The 17000-nt window shown below is 42.7% G+C and overlaps 1 protein-coding gene across 10 annotated transcripts in view; it reads left to right on the top strand.

The window, feature by feature from the left end:
• Positions 1-17000, top strand: part of CALD1 (caldesmon 1) — a 197468-nt gene that overhangs the window by 98903 nt on the left and 81565 nt on the right. For 9 of the 10 annotated variants that reach the window (XM_061363964.1, XM_061363967.1, XM_061363960.1 and 6 more), the window contains one exon: positions 1962-2073. In XM_061363964.1, coding sequence (XP_061219948.1) covers positions 2003-2073 — 71 coding nt within the window. In that variant the 5' untranslated portion in view covers positions 1962-2002. Of the gene's footprint in view, positions 1-1071; positions 1256-1961; positions 2074-17000 lie in introns of those variants that run through there. The other variant, XM_061363961.1, reaches the window with a different exon arrangement.

Below are 17000 nucleotides of genomic sequence, written 5' to 3'. Positions count from 1 at the left end.
CACAGACTAAATGCTGGTGCTTGGTGCAGTTTTAGCTCCTGTGGACACTGTCATCTGCCCTCTGTGCACAGAAACCCAGCATGCTGCTTCCAACTTGCTCTCTGTAGTATACCATTCCTCCTTTGATTCTTGTCTCCCAGTGGGGGGAAACACATCGGCCCTGCAACTCATGGGCCCTCTAGCAAAGGAACCAAGGCAGGATTTACTTGCACACGTAGGCTGGGATGAAAATACTTCTTGTGAGAGAACAGCAGATTTGCTGTTGGTTGTTCTTCAGGGGGTACATTGTGGTGAGAGTAAACAAACACAAGATTTGAGAAAAAGGTCTTGTTACAACTTGCTTTTTATGCATATTTTCTACCTGTACATTTAAAAAAGAGAAGAAAGGGCAGCAGCAATTGTACAGTCACCATCAGGTTTGCAAAATGAACTTTCCCTTCGAACCTCCACAAAACAACCCCAGCCAGCCAGATGCGAAAAAAGTCACAACAACAACAAAACTTTAAATCCCCCAATCCAGGAACAAATCAGAAAGAAAAACACCCCCAGGAAAAGTAAACTAATAAAATAACCTTCACAAAACCCCTGCCCTCAGCAGTGTTTTAATCCAAAAAAGGGGGCAGAAAAAGCCACAGATTCCCTTAAGTCATGAGAGGCTCTGCTACTGCCAGTGGTTTTATGGGGAGGGTGGTTGGACGCTGCACCGGCAGGCAGGAACATAAAGCCGCAAGACAGATCTGCATCTGCAAACAGAGCATTTCAAATAATTTACAAATGCACCTTGGCTTTGTTTCTCTCAAAATGCAAGCAGCTCATAAGCTACCTCTGAAAACGTTAGTCTGCATCTGCATGCTAGCTCTCTCTGCAGTGTAAATGGCTGGTCTTTAAACAGGCTGGAAAAGGGTTTTTTTTGTGCGGGGGGAGTCTGGGGGGGTGGAAATCCTCTGAGTGCAGCGCCTAGGCTAGGATTGCAGAGGAAGCTGAGGCCTCCAGCCCTGCACAGGAAGCAATCTTAAAGCAGGCCTTAAATGCCAGATTCCAGGCAGAGTTTAACTAACCACTGACAGCTCTGTAAACAAAGCAGGGACAAAAAGAGAACAGCTTTCCCTTTTCTGGTAGTCATTTTTGGTTTGGGGGCTGCAGGGGAATTCTGTAATACTTGGCTTGATGGGATATAAACCCAGGCTGGAAAGGCTTTGTATATGAAGAGCTGTAAAGGGGAAAATATTTCATGGACTAAATCATAAAAAAGAAGGTAGGGCACGGGGAAAACGCGTGGATTAAACTACAGGAAAAAAACCACATTGCTACTTTTGGTTCTTTGAGCAGGATTTATACATAGTTTGGCTCCTCCTGGGTGGTATTTAAAAGCTGTGGCTTATTTTCTTTCTTTCCTCTTTACCTTCGCTCTTCTTTTCTAACTTCCTCTTCTTTTTCTTTGTTTCCTCATTTTCTCATTTCTTCTTTCTCCTTTTTTTTTCCTTTTTTTTTTTTAAGGAGGGTGGTGGGAACGGACAGATGAGAACTTACTTCTGCAAAACGTTTAGTTATCTGCGCAGCTGAGGAAAATAAGAAATCTCTTGTGCAGCGTTATTACTGCTTCCAGTAAAAACTGGAAGCTTAATGTTAAAATCCTGCTGAATTGTTGCTTTAGTTTGTAGAAAAGACCTGTGATGTTACAACTAGCTAGTCTGCGGCTAGCAGATATATACAGTCCTTACTTAAAGCATGTTGATTTCATTTTAGCTAGGAAACTAAATGCAGGCATGGGCTATGTTTATCCTACAAGGCATTTCATTAATCTTGTTTAGCTCAACAAAACTGAGGAAGTTAATTTTTTTGATGGAAAAAGAAAATAGTTACAGCAAAGTTAAGAAAGCAAAAGAAAACTAAATGGACTCGATTGATTAAATGCTTCCATTGTATTTTCTCTCTCATCTAACTTGTCATCTCCCTTTTAGATTTGGATCTTCCCAGAGCTCTGAACACTTGAGCACCCACCATGGATGACTTTGAACGCCGCAGAGAACTCAGGAGGCAAAAGCGTGAGGAAATGCGCCTTGAAGCAGAGAGGTGAGGTATTATGTGTGGAAAATGGTGCCGGTGGCTTGCCTTTGATTAGCAGTGGCTTTGAGCATTTTTGTTCTAAATTCCAAAGTATGCTATAGTTAACCAAAGAGTCCTCGCTAACAATATATGCCATAAAATAGCCTTAGTTAATACTGTGAGAGAGGATGGAAGTAAGGAGTGTCTATTGTCTAATTTCTCAGGCTGTGGTAAATGTTAAATGTCTTCTAGTTATTTTGTTGTCTGGATAAATATAAACAGTGAATGTGGACTGTGGCCACAAGAAATTACTGATAGGAAAACTCATGCTTAGATGTCATGTGAGTGAGTGATACGCTAAAGGGATTTCAGACATGGAGATAGAATGATATCCATTGAAAGCTGAGATAGCGTTTGGTATATTAGTATAGCATAACTGAATTGTCTGCTGTTACTGTGCAATTGCTGTTGTATTTGTCCTGTTTGTCACTTGTTGTGGGCACCAAGGGTAGAATTTGTTATCAGTTATTACAGATTTACTTTGGTGTGAATGAGAACAGAACTTGATGTGGGTACGATGATGGCAATTTATGAAAGAAGCAGCATGAAAATACTGGGAATGACTTTTCATTAACCCCATTTTACATCTTTTCAGTTCTGTTTGCTTTAATGGAATTTCCCATGATTTACACTGGAGTAAGCAGGGAAGAAGTCAGGCTTTGTTTATTTTTTGTAATGTCTTCTCTGATATAAAGATTTGATTTAGTCACTGCAGTGATTTTTTTAAAAAATTGAACTTAGTTTTTAGCACATTTTGTTCTTAATTTTGTATTTAATTTTGCATATGGGCTTAATTTTTATTTCTGGTCTTTCCCATGTGTTCACAAAACCATGGTGTTTTGGGTTCTGGATGCTGTAGGAGAAAATACATTTTCAGAGAAGTCTTAAGCGGAAGTCAGCAGAATGCAATACCAAATACATTTTTTTATTATGCCTGCTTTGAGTTTTCTAATAAGGCCTTGCTACATCAGCAGGGCTCTCTAATGGAAGTTCATGGTGCCTGGTGGGGGGAATCCCAGGTTGAAGAGAAGCAATATCCTGCTTTCTTTTTGAAGGAAGTGTTGCCATGCAGAACTGGATATGTGAGCTCTCATCAGGCTCTAAGTTGAAACTTTGGGCTCTGGAAAGCAGCAGTATTGCCTGATGATTGAATAAACCCAGTTGAATTGTGGTAGCCAAAGGTGCCAGCCTCCCTTTGCAAACTGCAGCTCTCACCTTGTTGGTGACCTCCCCATAAGGCAGAGGAGCAAATGTTCAGTGGCACTGAACTGCCTTCTTGTTCCAGGTCTGCCTACAGGCCTGGGGCAGTGTATGGGTTTTGGGCAGATTGGGAGGGATTCCAGAGCACAATGCATTGTATAGCATGTATTATTTATATACTTCTAGTATACTTCTGCTTTAAAAAATATCTTCTTAAGGGAAGGTGGAGACTTCAGGGTTTGTTGCTGATAGAGATCCTGGGTGGCCTGTGGAGGATGCTGGGGTGTGTAGTCTGGGAGGTGTTTTCTACATCTGGAACTTCCTGTGAAGGCATCCAAGCTCTTACGTGGGTATGCAGAGGCTGTGGAGAGGTCTGGGCATCAGTGATATAGTGCAGCCAGCTTGCAGACACAGTGATGGCCACAGTGGGTTGGAGATAAGGGGCTCTGCCCTTGCTGCCATGGAAGCTGGAATACAGGACAGGACTTCATGTGTATCCATATGTCACCATACAGCCTGCAGTCTTATGCATTGGTCCCACCTCTGATCCATGATCGCTCATAGGGAAACTAGAGCCCTGAGGAGGCAAAAGCTGCAGCCAGCAACTCACCCGTGTCCCTCAAAGAAACCCTTCCAGGGGAGCCCTGCAGGATGATGGCCAGTCCTGCCCCTGCATGATGGGGAAGCCAAGTGGTTGGGCCAGAGAGTGGTGGCCACTGACATGGGAAACAGCCTTTTACCCACACCAGCCGCACCTGATTTTGGGAAGTGTTTTTGCCACATCCGGGGTGGCTTTGCTGGGATGCTGTGTGGTAACCTTTGTGGAGGAGGCGAGTTCCACAACAGCCTGGCTGGAGGAGAAGGGCTTGGGCCCGCATCCCTGTTGTCTGCTGAATCGCTGCAGAAGCACTCTGTGCCCTTTCCCACACATTTGAAGGCTTTTAGCAATAAATTGCTGTACGCTAAATCTTGCTGTACTCCCTCTGCTGCTGCCAGCTTCAAGCATTCAAGTATCATGAGTCAGACCCCTGAAAAGTCACAAGACTGCTTTAAAAATCTTGAGGTCTTAAAAATAATTTAGTCTGGCCTTTTTATTTTTGGTTTGCCTCAACAATAACAGAGCCTGATTCTCAAGTTCAGATGTAACTCTGGGGCTTGGATACACTGAAACCTGCCCCAGCAGGGGCAAAACCAGGGGGGAGCTGAGCATCCACTCCATTGCATTACACTGCTCATACCGAGCTAAGGACAACAGCATTTGGACAGTTATTAGAAAATGATTATGCCATGCTGGGTTGGTTTTGGTGAATTCAGATTTTTAGGGATTTGGAAATCATCTTCACCTGTAAAAACAGGACTACAAAATGTTAGTGTACATGTCTTAAGTTACAACAGTCTGGTTGCCAGACCTCCTCCTGTCTGAACACATTCAGGTGTTTGATCAGGTGAATCATGCAGTCCTAAAGGGTTGCATGAGGGCTGAAAGTGTTCTGAGCACCAGTACCTGCCGCTTGGGCACAGGGAATTTCCCTGTGTGCTCCTATCAGTGGGCTGTAGCCTTGCTATGGGGAAACCACTGCTGATGGTAAGCATGTCCACTGGGAGATGGACAGATAGATGATTATGTGTAGGCTGTAACATTTTTGCTAGGCTTCCTAGACACTGTTTAGGCTTCTTTGAGTTGAACAGTAAACTCAGAAGTGCAAGCAGCCATATCAAACAGCAATATTTGTAAGTCAGCCAGCCACAGTGATGCGTTTTGCCAAGTTCCTGGGATAAAGGCACATGGAAAGCCTGTCTTTCCAGCCAGATGCTTGTGTCCAAAAGAGATCGAGGGATGAAGATGCCTTGTAGCAGCATGGAGTCATGCACCACATACCCGAGAGGGAGTGGCTTGACCTTACTGTGTCTTCCCCAGGGGCCAGAGGCTATATGAGGACTGGTCAGGATACGCCTGTCATGCTGGTGCCACTGATGTCCAGCCACTGATGTCTCATCTGTGGAGAAGTTTAGTGCAAGTTCAATGCTTGTGGGCTGATGTTAGGTTTTGTGTTTTGTTTTCTTTCTATTAGAATGCTGTTGGAATTGACGCTTAGTTGTGCTGTGTAGCCCTGGCATTGATATGCTTAGGACTGATACTGAGGAGAAGCTAGTTTTGTCTTTTAAAGACCAACAGTGTGATTCACCCTGGCACATGCTTTGGCTAGTCATTCATGCTGTGGCAACTCTCATATAGATTGCCACCAACTCAGAAAGCTAGTAAAGGTTTTGCATTTAAGCTTTTATTATTTCAAGGTATCCTTCATGTCCTGAATTCCCCACATGGGCTTGCTGCATCCACTCAGATTTTGTTCAGTCAAATTTTTTTACTGTTTGTCTGGGTTCTCTGGAGGTCTATCAGCATGTTTTGTAGTAGCAGTGCGGACCAGTTTAGGGTGGATGTGGCCAGCTGGAGGCATAAGGGGCTTTGTCCAGCTTTCCCACAGCCTGTCAGATTTCCCCCAGCCTGTCAGCTCTGGGGCCCCCAATGTAATAAGAACATATACCTGCTACAGTGAGTCCAGAAGATAGCCACAGAAATGATCAGAGAGTTGGAGAACATCCCTTATAAAGACAGGCTGAGAAGAGACTTGAGCTTGCTCAGCCTGGAGAAGAAAAGGCTCCAAAGAGACTTTATAGCAGACTTCCAATACCTAAAGGAGGTCTACAAGAAGTATTTTTATAACGACATATGTGGAGAGGACAAGGGGGAATGGTTTTAAACTGAAAGAGGGTAGATTTAGAAAAGACATTAGGAAGAAATTTTTTACTGTGGTGAGACAGGTTGCCCAGAGAAGCTGTGGCTGCTCCATCCCTGCAGTGTTCAAGATCAGGTTGGATGGGTTTTTAAGCAACCTGGTCTAGTGGAAGGTGTCCCTGCACATGTCAGGGGGTTGGATGATCTTGAAGATCACTTCCAACCCAAACCATTGAATGATTCTATGATGTATTACATGCACTGACGCTTGCAGAGACCCATGCGCTTGTACCTCATGGAAGAGCAAGGCTTTCCAGGCATAGGCTGGGAAAACCAGGGAAAAGCATGGCAGTGTTAACTATGCATGTCTCCTAGCATTTTTAATGTGGTTTGTGTTGATCAGGGGTGATGTCAAGGAAAATAGTCCCCTACCAGCCATTTGGGTGATGGGATATGCTATGTCTCTGACTGACCTGCAGCAAAGTCAAGGTTTTATCCTGCTCCTTAGAGGCAGAGAGAATCCTGTCCTTAGGATGGTGGTTGTATAAAGCCCTGAGGTCCTGGTCCAGAACTGACTGAAGTCAGTGGGAAGCTTTCCCCTGATTTCAATGGGTTTTGGATTAAGTCCTACCTGAGTTATTCCAGCCTGATAATTTATGAGACAAGTCTCAGTGTCAGCCTTGAAGGACCTGGATGAACACTCTGCCTTCCCAGCCACAGGGTACATACTGTGCTGGAGTACTGGGGCTGTCACAGAAATGAGTTGTGCTGAACTGTCAGGAAAAACCCCATGTGTAACTGAAACACAGGAGAGTGACTTCTTTCAACAGGGGAAGAAAAATAAGAATACCACCTGCTGGTTCATGCCTCATCCTAGGCAGTAAAAGATGTTCTCTTGAACAAAACAATTGGGTTTTGTCATTTTGATGTTATAACAGACACTGGAAGAATTTAGCCTGGGGCTGGGTAGAGCATGTGTGTCTGGAGGGGTGGTGGTGCTTTGTGAATATCTTGCTCATGCACTTCGGCCTGTCACAGCTGCATGCAGCTGCAGTGAAAAATTGAGGTGAAATACCTCTTGGAGTCACAATAGACTCTACTTCCTGGACTCCAGCATAATTGAGAACAAAAATTGGCCCCTTGAACTCTCTAAAGAATAGCTCTTGGGTTAATCTTTTTAGCACTTAACCCACAGTTTTATGACTGGCTGGCTTGCCATTGCCCCAGCAATGTATTTTCACATCTTCCTGGTGTCGGGGCTCTCCTAAAAAACATACTGGAAAGCTGATCCAATTAGCTTCATTGCCATACCGTCACTACGGCAGACTTCAGGAATATCTTAGCGTCAGTGTTAGCCTGATCTCCATTTAGCTGAAGCTTAACTTTGAACCACAGCTTTGCCCTGTGAAATGCTCTTCACTGAAGGGATTGCAGGTCATTTCACAGGGAGGAAGAGGTACTGGGTCACCCTGTTGTAAAAATACAGCAAAGAGAAATGGCTATCTAACATCAAATTACAAGTCACTTGTAGACTTTCTAAACCCACCATGCTACTTCGTATGCTGTGTAGGATCTCCTGACAGGGGCCAAAGCTGTCCTGACCAATGGGCTCATATTCTTGCAGACAAACCTGATTTTACTAAACATACCCAAAAAGGGATTGTGGGTGAGGTGTACAGGTGTTAAGCTCTATGGTTCTTGATAGCATTAATTACTACAGGCAGCAGGTAAAGAGTCTTTTTATTAAAAAAAACCCCAAACATCCAACAGTTCAATCACAAACTCTCTCCAGTCTGTCATTTTAATGGTTTTATAAGGCATGTGGTTCATGCTCATAGGTGTAGATTGTGTAATGCTCATAGAAGTAATTCAGCTTGCAGGTCGGGGATGGCAGCAACCAGCTGAAATTCTCCGGGGGTGGTAACTTGCTCAATGCAATCTCAGTTAAAAGAGGGTACACTGTTAATCCCTAAATTTACTTTGGTACAACTGAAAAAGAAGTCAAATGAATTTCAGTCCAGACCTGTGAAAGTAAGTACAGAACCAGTAAGACATTTAACATTCGTTTTGCTCTTTCAGTGCTCCTGTTGAGGCTGGTGTAGCTCAGGTAAACATACAAAGGTCTGATTCACCAAGAAGATAAAACCAGCAGTATCAGACAGGGTGCATCTTTGCAAGACTTAATGAGAAACATGTTGCTTATCTTCTGGATGGGTAAGACAGCACATTTGTTGCCACAGCATCTTAATGCTTCTGGAAAACAAAGAAAGGTCATTTTTGTCAGCCACAGAAAGTGAACAATTTCCATTCTCCTGTCCAGGACAGTGAGGCTAAGTCAGTGTGCATGTTAGATCTACTCTGAATGACCACAAATAGCTTTTGAAATTGGTTCTCATTCCTGCACTGGACTTTGATATAGTATGTATATCAGTAACGAATGTTAAACAGTTTTGAGGGTTTAGGAATGAACATAGATGGTTCCTTTTTAATTAGCCCTTACTTCTTGAAACATTAGGACTTACCCATGTCTTGTTTCTAAATGTCTAGGTACATTTCTATTAAGAGTTTTCAGAGACTATGCTTTAATTCAGGCTTGTGTAACGGAATATGATCTTAATAGAATTTTTCAAGGAGTGCTTTTTTAAACATAAAAGAATATGGCTGCATATGCCTAACATGTTGTTTCCCGATATTCATGATTTATTTCAGAACTGTTCTTTGAGGGCTGTGACCTCGCCTGCTCCAAGCATCTTTTGCAACTGGAACAAGAGCTACAGTGGTTTTATCTCTCTATGAACTTCATATATCCTGAAGTTCCAAATACTTTGAGGGTTTCTGCCTGCCCGTACATACTCACATTCTGGTAGACCTGAGACATGACATCTTCTGCCCAGGTGTTACATATTAAGACAATGAATAGATAAGATTAGAAGTGCGTGAGGGTTGAGAACAAATTGAGGCAAAGTGCTCCAGCTGTTATCCTGTCTTCACAGCTACCTTGAATTCCAGGGCTGACAGGACATATTTGGATTTTCGAGGTGAATTTGGCCCTTCACGTTACAGTGGAGCACATTCTTAACCCAGACAGAAAAGCGTGACCCTACTTGCTGTCACTCTCAAGTGAGGGTGGATACTAGACAAATCTTTGCTATTGTAGCATTTCAGATGCCCTGGAGGAGATAACCAAACATATGCAAAACTGAATAGAACTTACCACTTTATTTTATAGCCATTGTGTGTTTTGCATATTATATTTTCTTTAAAGTCATCATGGAGAAATATTTTATAAAAGAAGCTTTGTTCTTCCAAATAGCTAGACGTACAAAATACAAACTTTGCTAAGCTAACCCCAGTGTAATTCCTAAGCAGATAATAAAATCAGCTTCTTAGTATTTCATATATTAATCCCACATTATATTAAGATCATTCTGTAATCTCTGTACTACATCTACTATACCAGCCAAGCTTTTAGGAAGACAGCCCAAATCTAGCACCCAGACATCTGGCAAAATGCTGCGCCTTTCACCTCTTTCAACAGAGTGGTAGGTTTACTTTGGAAGCACCAAGGAGTTTGGGAAATTCTTGGATGAAAAGTGCCCCCTCCAAGCCTATAAGCAGGTAACCCACCTACGACCAAAGGGGGAGGCCTGCCTTTCTGTTTCCTGCTGTGTTTTTATTAGCTTCGACATGACTGAAGTCCTTGATGAACTGGATCTTATTTAAATGCCTAATAAATATGGGTATTGAGGCACACCTTTTGGTGCTTCTTACAGCCAATTTTAGCATGTGTATTTTAAAGGGCACCATATGAGGAGTAATACATCATGTTATTTTATCATGATTTTCAGAATTAGAGCGAAGCATAGGCACTGCACAAAGGAAATCATGAGGCTGAAGGAATGTAGCAGGTATAGTAGAAATGTGTCAATGGTTGTACTTTCACATTTACACTGAAAAAATAACATCTCTTTAATATCTTATGTGCAAATTGGCAGTATGCAGTCTATTAAAGGTAGCCTGCAACACTCTTGCAGATCTGTGCACCTGACATAACTGTAAATCATACCTGCCATTCAGAATTTTCTCATATGAAAGGCTTTGGAAACCTGAAAGGCAAAAAGCTGCAGTAACTAAGCATTGGCCTAAGGTTTATGAAGGCACAGAGCCTTTGAACTTCCAGTACCAGCCACAGCAGAACAGTATGGTGCTTGTGACTACCAGTAAGTATACCCCTTGGAGGCAGACACGTCCCCTCAGTTTCTCCAGCAACATTTGCTGTCCCTACATCAGCCCTTTCATGTAGGTTATCTTCACCTAACTCAGTATGGAAAAGATCGAAGACTGTCCTAAACCAACCCAGAATAAAGGAGGACTCTCTCTTAGGCAGGTTAATCCCCCACTCTCATTGATCTGGACAGCTGCTGTCAGCTGTCAGAAATGATCCATTGCTAAACCTTATTAGCTTCCTAACCCAGTCTCTCTTCATAAAAAAACAGTTGGTCTGTATTTCTTTCTGGACAGTAAGTATGTGATTGAGTCCCCAGGTGCCTAGCTACTTCCCATGTTCTTGATACCCACAACTAGCACAAGAGGCAGGATTAATTTAGTTAATTGTATAAAGCCTTTTCAGGCTGTAAGACTGTGCATACCTCAAATGTATATCCTTATAAATAGTTGTCTGAAAATTCTACATTAACCCTTCTTCTCTTGATTAAAAAACCTGTATTATTAATAGTAATAATCTGCAACAAATTTAATTCTGTATAAAATACTGTCATTGTTCCCATACAAACAAAGCGATGGTTCAATATCCTTGTATCTTAAAAAATGTTCAAAAATATTTTTTCAGGAAAATACATTGTGCATTGATATATTCATCTGCAATAATATTTTCTGTAGCCTGTATTTGTTTGTTTCAAGTGGCTGATAGCATATATTCTGGTGGTTCAGCCTTCACACTGAGATGGGGTTTATGGGGTTATGCTTTCTCAGGCAGAGGGTCATCAAGTGCTTCTCAAGTAGCTGGTTACTTCTTACAGCCCCTACCATGCAGGTTGATTGCTAGTGCAGCCCTCCTTGCTGTTGCCTAAGAGGGAAGGCAGGAGCAAAGTGAGCAGGGCTGCCCTGCACCAGTACCCTGACACCAGAGGTCAAGCATCTACTTATGGGTAGCCCATCCAGGGCTGGACTTGGGAAGGGGATCCTGAACCTAGCTATCAAGGTGTGAACTGCTCTGCTCACGTGGTGATACAACATGGTGTCTGGAGGAGGTGTTGAGTAGAAGCTGCTGCAAAAGGAGAGCACTGATGGTGTTTAGTTTGCTCTTGTGCCTGAACAGAAGAAAGTAACTAAAAGCAGACTCTAAAGCAGCAGATGTCCAGACTTGAATGGGTGTGATCTCTTAGCTGTTACATTGCAATGCGCTCTTTTTAGTGAGTAACAACATGGCTGAACTTGCTGTTTAATTGTGGTCACTATTCTTCAGGGCATTCTGGGCTCAGAATGGTAGAAGCTATTAGGCATGATAGAATCTGCATTTTTTACCCAACTAAGAGACTCTTTAAGGAGTGACATGGAAATGAGTTTAGCTGGTGGGTTTCTAGGAGCATCTGCTTCTCAGTGTGAGTTTGCATTTTATTAACATCTTTATGATCTAATATCTGAAATTAAACCAGATAATTAGAAGATTAGGCTTCCCTTTAAAAAGCTGAAGCCAATTTGTTTGCAGGGATAATAGATTAAATGAAGTCAAATGCTAACAATTTTTACACATGAATAAGCAGAGTGTGTAAACACTGTCACGTTGCTGGCAGGCTGGGTAAAGTCACCATTTCACAGCTCAGTTCAAAGAACTATACAGGAAAAATGTGATTTGTGGATGAAACTCCAAACTGATTTCAACTTGCAGAAGCAATTCATTTAGTCAATTAGTTCCTTCATTTTTGGCTCTGTGCCTTTAAACAAAGTTTTAATTACTGAAGAGAAATATTTATAAGCATCCTGCCTGACCAATTTGGTGGCCTTCTATGATGGCTACAGAACCGATGGACAGTGGTAGGGCGGTTGATGTCACCTACCTGGATTTGTGTAAAGCATTCGACACTGTCCCATACGACATTCTTGTCTCTGAATTGGAGAGACATCAATTTGATGAATGGACCACTCAGTGGATAAAGAACTGGCTGGATGGCCGCACACAAAGAGTTGTGGTCAATGGCTCAATGTCCGACTGGAGACCAGTAATGAGTGGTGTCCCTCAGGGATCGGTGTCGAGACTGGTCTTGTTTAACATCTTTGTTGCTGACATGGATAGTGGGATTGAGTGCACCCTCAGCAAGTTTGCCGATGACACCAAGCTGTGTGGTTCGGTTGATACACTGGAGGGAAGGAATGCCATCCAGAGGGACCTTGACACGTTTGTGAGGTGGGCTGATGGCAACCTCATGAAGTTTAACCATGCCAAGTGCAAGGTCCTACACCTGGGTTGGAGCAATCCCAGGCACAGCTACAGGCTGGGCAGAGAAGAGATTCAGAGCAGCCCTGTGGAGAAGGACTTGGGGGTGCTGGTCGATGAGAAAATGAACATGAGCCGGCTTCAGTGTGCGTTTGCAGCCCAGAAAGCCAACTGCATCCTGGGCTGCATCAAAAGGAGCGTGACCAGCAGGTCGAAGGAGCTGATCCTGCCCCTTTATTCTGCTCTCGCGAGACCTCACTTGGAGTATTGTGTGCAGTTCTGGTGTCCTCAATGAAAAAAGGACATGGATCTGTTGGAACAAGTCCAGAGGAGGGCCACGAGAATGATCAGGGGACTGGAGCACCTCCTGTATGAAGATAGGCTGAGAAAGTTGGGGCTGTTCAGCCTGGAGAAGAGAAGGCTGTGTGGAGACCTCATAGCAGCCTTCCAGTATCTGAAGGGGGCTTATAGGGATGCTGGTGATGGACTCTTCATTAGGGACTGTAGTGATAGGACAAGGGGTAATGGGTTAAAACTTGAACAGGGGAAGTTTAGATTGGATATAAGGAGGAAATTCTTTCCTGTAAGGGTGGTGAGGCACAGGAATAGGTTGCCCAGGGAGGTTGTGAATGCTCCATCCCTGGCAGTGTTCAAGGCCAGGTTGGACGAGGCCTTGGGTGATATGGTTTAGTGTGAGGTGTCCCTGCCCATGTCAGGGGGGTTGGAACTTGACAATCTTAAGGTCCTTTCCAACTATTCTATGATTCTATGATCTTTATTTCTCTCACCATAACCTACATACTAGCTAATGTTAAATGAAGAAAATCCACCTTGACAGCAGATTGTCCTTGTGTGATCAAGGTCTTTCATAGACTGAAGGGAGACATCAGGTGGATGTGCTTCTTGGACAACTTATTTCATCAGCACACAGCTCAAGAAATATTGTTGACCAGAAATAGTCAGTGGGCAACTGTTCCTTAGAAATGAAGTCTAGTGATGGCCCAGTCCCCGGGGAAGCTGGCATTCAGCCTGACCAGAGGGTCAGGTTAACAGAAGCAGTACAGCTTCAGATTAGACACAGATTTGACACAATAGTTGTGTCATATTTACAGCTGAGGCCTTCTCTTTCTGCAGAGCAGTGAGAGTGATGGGAAGCTGAAAAGTAAGCAGGGTGCTTTTCATTTATTGGACAGTATAAACCAGTAGGTAGTGTATTTGGCAGTTAAAGGTTAGCTTCATCTTGATTGACATTAAGACAATGTAAAGAGGTGTTGTTTTTCTCCCATTTATGTCCAACCTACGTTGGTTGGACTAAGTAAACTTCCTTCTTGCTTATTAATAGTCTTTGCTGGATAGCCTGTTGAAAAACTGCCAGCAAGTTCATCATGCTGACACAGAAAATCAAGGGCACTTAGCTAGTTGTCACTGTCTTTTCTGGTTTGTTTGGTTTTTTTTTTCTCTCTCTGACATTTTCTGAAAACATTCCTTGGTTTTCTTTTGTTTAAGGTAGCTCATGACCCATTTTCAATGTGGACATTAAGCAAACTACAAGGGCTGCTCTAGCAAGAGGTTATCTTCTAGGTAGACTGTTTTTGTGTTGAGGATTTAAGAGAAGTGCTGAAAAATAGTACTCAAAAGTAGGGCTTCTTCAAAGGTCTTATCTTATTTCTCCGCATGAGTACTTCCCTCCTCTGCCAGCACGAGACAATATCGTAGCTACTTGCGTTTAAACTGCTTCACTTGGACAAGTGCTTCCTTCTTTGTGAGCCCTCTGTATGATTTACACCTGATGTATATCATGGTAAATTTTTAAGTCAATGAAATGCACACATTGGAAAGTAACCAAATTGTCATGAATCAATTAACTGCTTGTCAGCTGAACCTCTTGCAAGGGAGATATCTTATTTTGAAACAGCATGGAAGGGTAAGCCCGTATATGTTTGAACTGGGAGGTTTGCACAGATTCAAGGCATTTGGTTTCAAACCAGGTTTGAGATAAACTTCTGTGACTTCTGTGTGCAGACAAGGACTTGGTGACTGTGGTGAGGTCCATTCGTGCTGGTCTCCCTGATGGGGAATCTCTATTGATCTTACTTTCTGTGCAAATCCAGCCTGTTCTGACAGCTGCTTGTTTCTGTTGTTAACGTGGCTCTGTGAAATTTTGGGAGACAGGTGGTGATAGACAGGGAAGCTTGGACACTGATCTGTCTTCAATCCCTACATGTTACGTGTTTAATGAGGTCAGGTACTGATCAGGGTAAGGTTGGTATTAGATGGGTGAATCATGTTACATACATCCACCAACTGTTACTGACCACATGTGAAGGAACAGAGTGCTCAGAACTCACTGCAAGCTGCTGTGGAGTCATGAAGCAGCTACAGCTATTCCTGGTCCTGGCAGCTGGATTCCTGTAATAGCTTGGAATATTACATATGTCCCCCCATGGCATGGGGGTTGGAACTAGAGTACCTTAAGATCAAGATGATGCTGTGAAGGAGTATCCTGTGAAAATGAGTAAAGAGAGAGACTAGAAAGAAAAGCACTGCAAAGGTATCTGGGAATATGTAGTTACTTGTTCACAAGACATACAGCTTCTTACTACAAGAGGGGCTCCTTTGTGTAATGGTTTAATTCTCAAAAATACGGTTTTTTGGGTTGGGGAAAGGGAGATGATTTTGTTGAGTAAAATTCAAACAAGCAGACAGTGCTTACAGGAGCAAGCTGGTTTCATTTATAAAATTGACAGCCCTCTGGTCATAAGGAGAACATCAGATACTTCATGTATCAATCCTGAGTGTTTCTGAAAGGCATCATTATAAAACAGTGGTGAGAAAGAAGTGTGGGTGAAGTTTGCCCCAGCATAGAATGCTTTCTTAGTATAAAGAATAGAACTTTTACACCTGTATTTTTGAGCAGAGAAAAGGAAGAAGATGGCATCATCGGCTTTTAGGGAAATGGACCTTTTGGTGGGAGGGAAAAACCAACCAAAAAAAAGTCTTAAATCTCACTAATTTGTTTGTGGCCTTCATGTAAATTCAAAAGCTTTTCAGCAAAACCTAGCAATCAGATTTTCACAAAAGTGCTTACAGATGGGAAGTCAACAACCACAAAAGACTGCCTCTGCTCCTCCCACTTAATGCTTATCATCTTGTGAGAGGACCAGAGCACAGTGGAGACTGGAGAAGAAAGCCTTTCTGATTATCTGTATACAGATTGCATTTATATGCCATCCCTTGAGATGAGGTTCTCAAAATCTAATTTGTTTTTTCACTTTTTCCTATCAGAAAATGTTTATGGCTGGACTGAAAGGAAGAAATAATGTGTATTTCCATAGGAGCAGCATGACTGTAGTTTCTTTAGAATCGGTTTCTTTTACTAGCCTGCAGCTGCTAAGCTGCAGAGGTCTCACAGCTTTTTCGAGTTCATTGTCAGCTCATACAAAATGACGAGCTTTTTCTGGGCGCTGTTGCTTGGAACATTCCCGAGATTCTCCAACAGCTACTATTTCAGTGTCTTAATAAGGCACTAATAGCTGGGAAAGACAAGGAGATGGCTTTTCTAAACACTGTCTACACATGGATTCCTTTTATGGTCCAGCTTGCACAGTGGGGTGTTCCTCTGAAGGTCAGCAACATGGATAACAAAGTGTTTCCCACTGCAGCTTACTTTTTGTGCACAGGCATCACATGTCTCGTGCCACATGTTCAGCCTGCTCTGAGAAGCAGGAATAAGAAATAGCTGGGTAGGGAAATGTAGCAAGAGGGGAATAAAGCAGAGCATGCAGTGCTGTGCATTTTGCATTAATGCTTTTGCTGTGCTCACTGTGGCTGCTGGATGTAGTTGTGAATACCATGTAGAGAGTATATATGCTTGTGCTGGGTGGATATTTCATGAAAAATGCCCCTTAAGAAACTCCTCAGTATGGTTTCAGGGTTCAGGTCATCCCACAGCAATACCAAGGGCAAGTTTTCATGTCATGCCTGTGAATTTGCCTTTTCATTCTCCTAACAAAAAGGGATAGAGTGCTAATGACCTTTTCAAACCAGTGAGTTATGATGGCTGGAGGGGTTGTCTGTGCTGGAATGCCACAAGATGAATTTGTTTAGGGAAAAGGTCTGATTCCCTTCCTTCTCTCTTGTTCAAGCTGGTGAGTCTTTTCTCTCATTAATATGTAATCTTTTTATTCTGGAGGGTTGCATAAGTTCCTTCAGGGCTATTGTCCTATTTTTTACAATTTTTCATGGAATGGCTGAGTCATTTCAATATTCTAAAGAGAAGGAATATATTGGTGATTAATGTGAGGAAAACCCGTACTAAGTAGTGAAAATCTCATCGTGTTTTGTCAGGACCAAATATATGTACAGGATATATATAAATTGAATGAAGAAAATATATCTTCAAGGCAAACCAGAAATGTGTGAGCATATTCAATAGGCCTGTAATCTAATTTTTCATTTACTGATTATTGTCAGGTGGACTAATACAGTCCCTAATAATCTACG

Source organism: Neopsephotus bourkii, unplaced genomic scaffold (assembly GCF_033783945.1).
Source record: "Neopsephotus bourkii isolate Nb327-2 ecotype Australia unplaced genomic scaffold, CSIRO-AGI_Nbou_v1 NB_1183, whole genome shotgun sequence".
Classification (NCBI taxonomy): Eukaryota; Metazoa; Chordata; class Aves; order Psittaciformes; family Psittacidae; genus Neopsephotus; species Neopsephotus bourkii.
The sequence above is the reverse complement of the archived record's forward strand: the minus strand, read 5'-3'. Positions and strand labels throughout refer to the sequence as shown.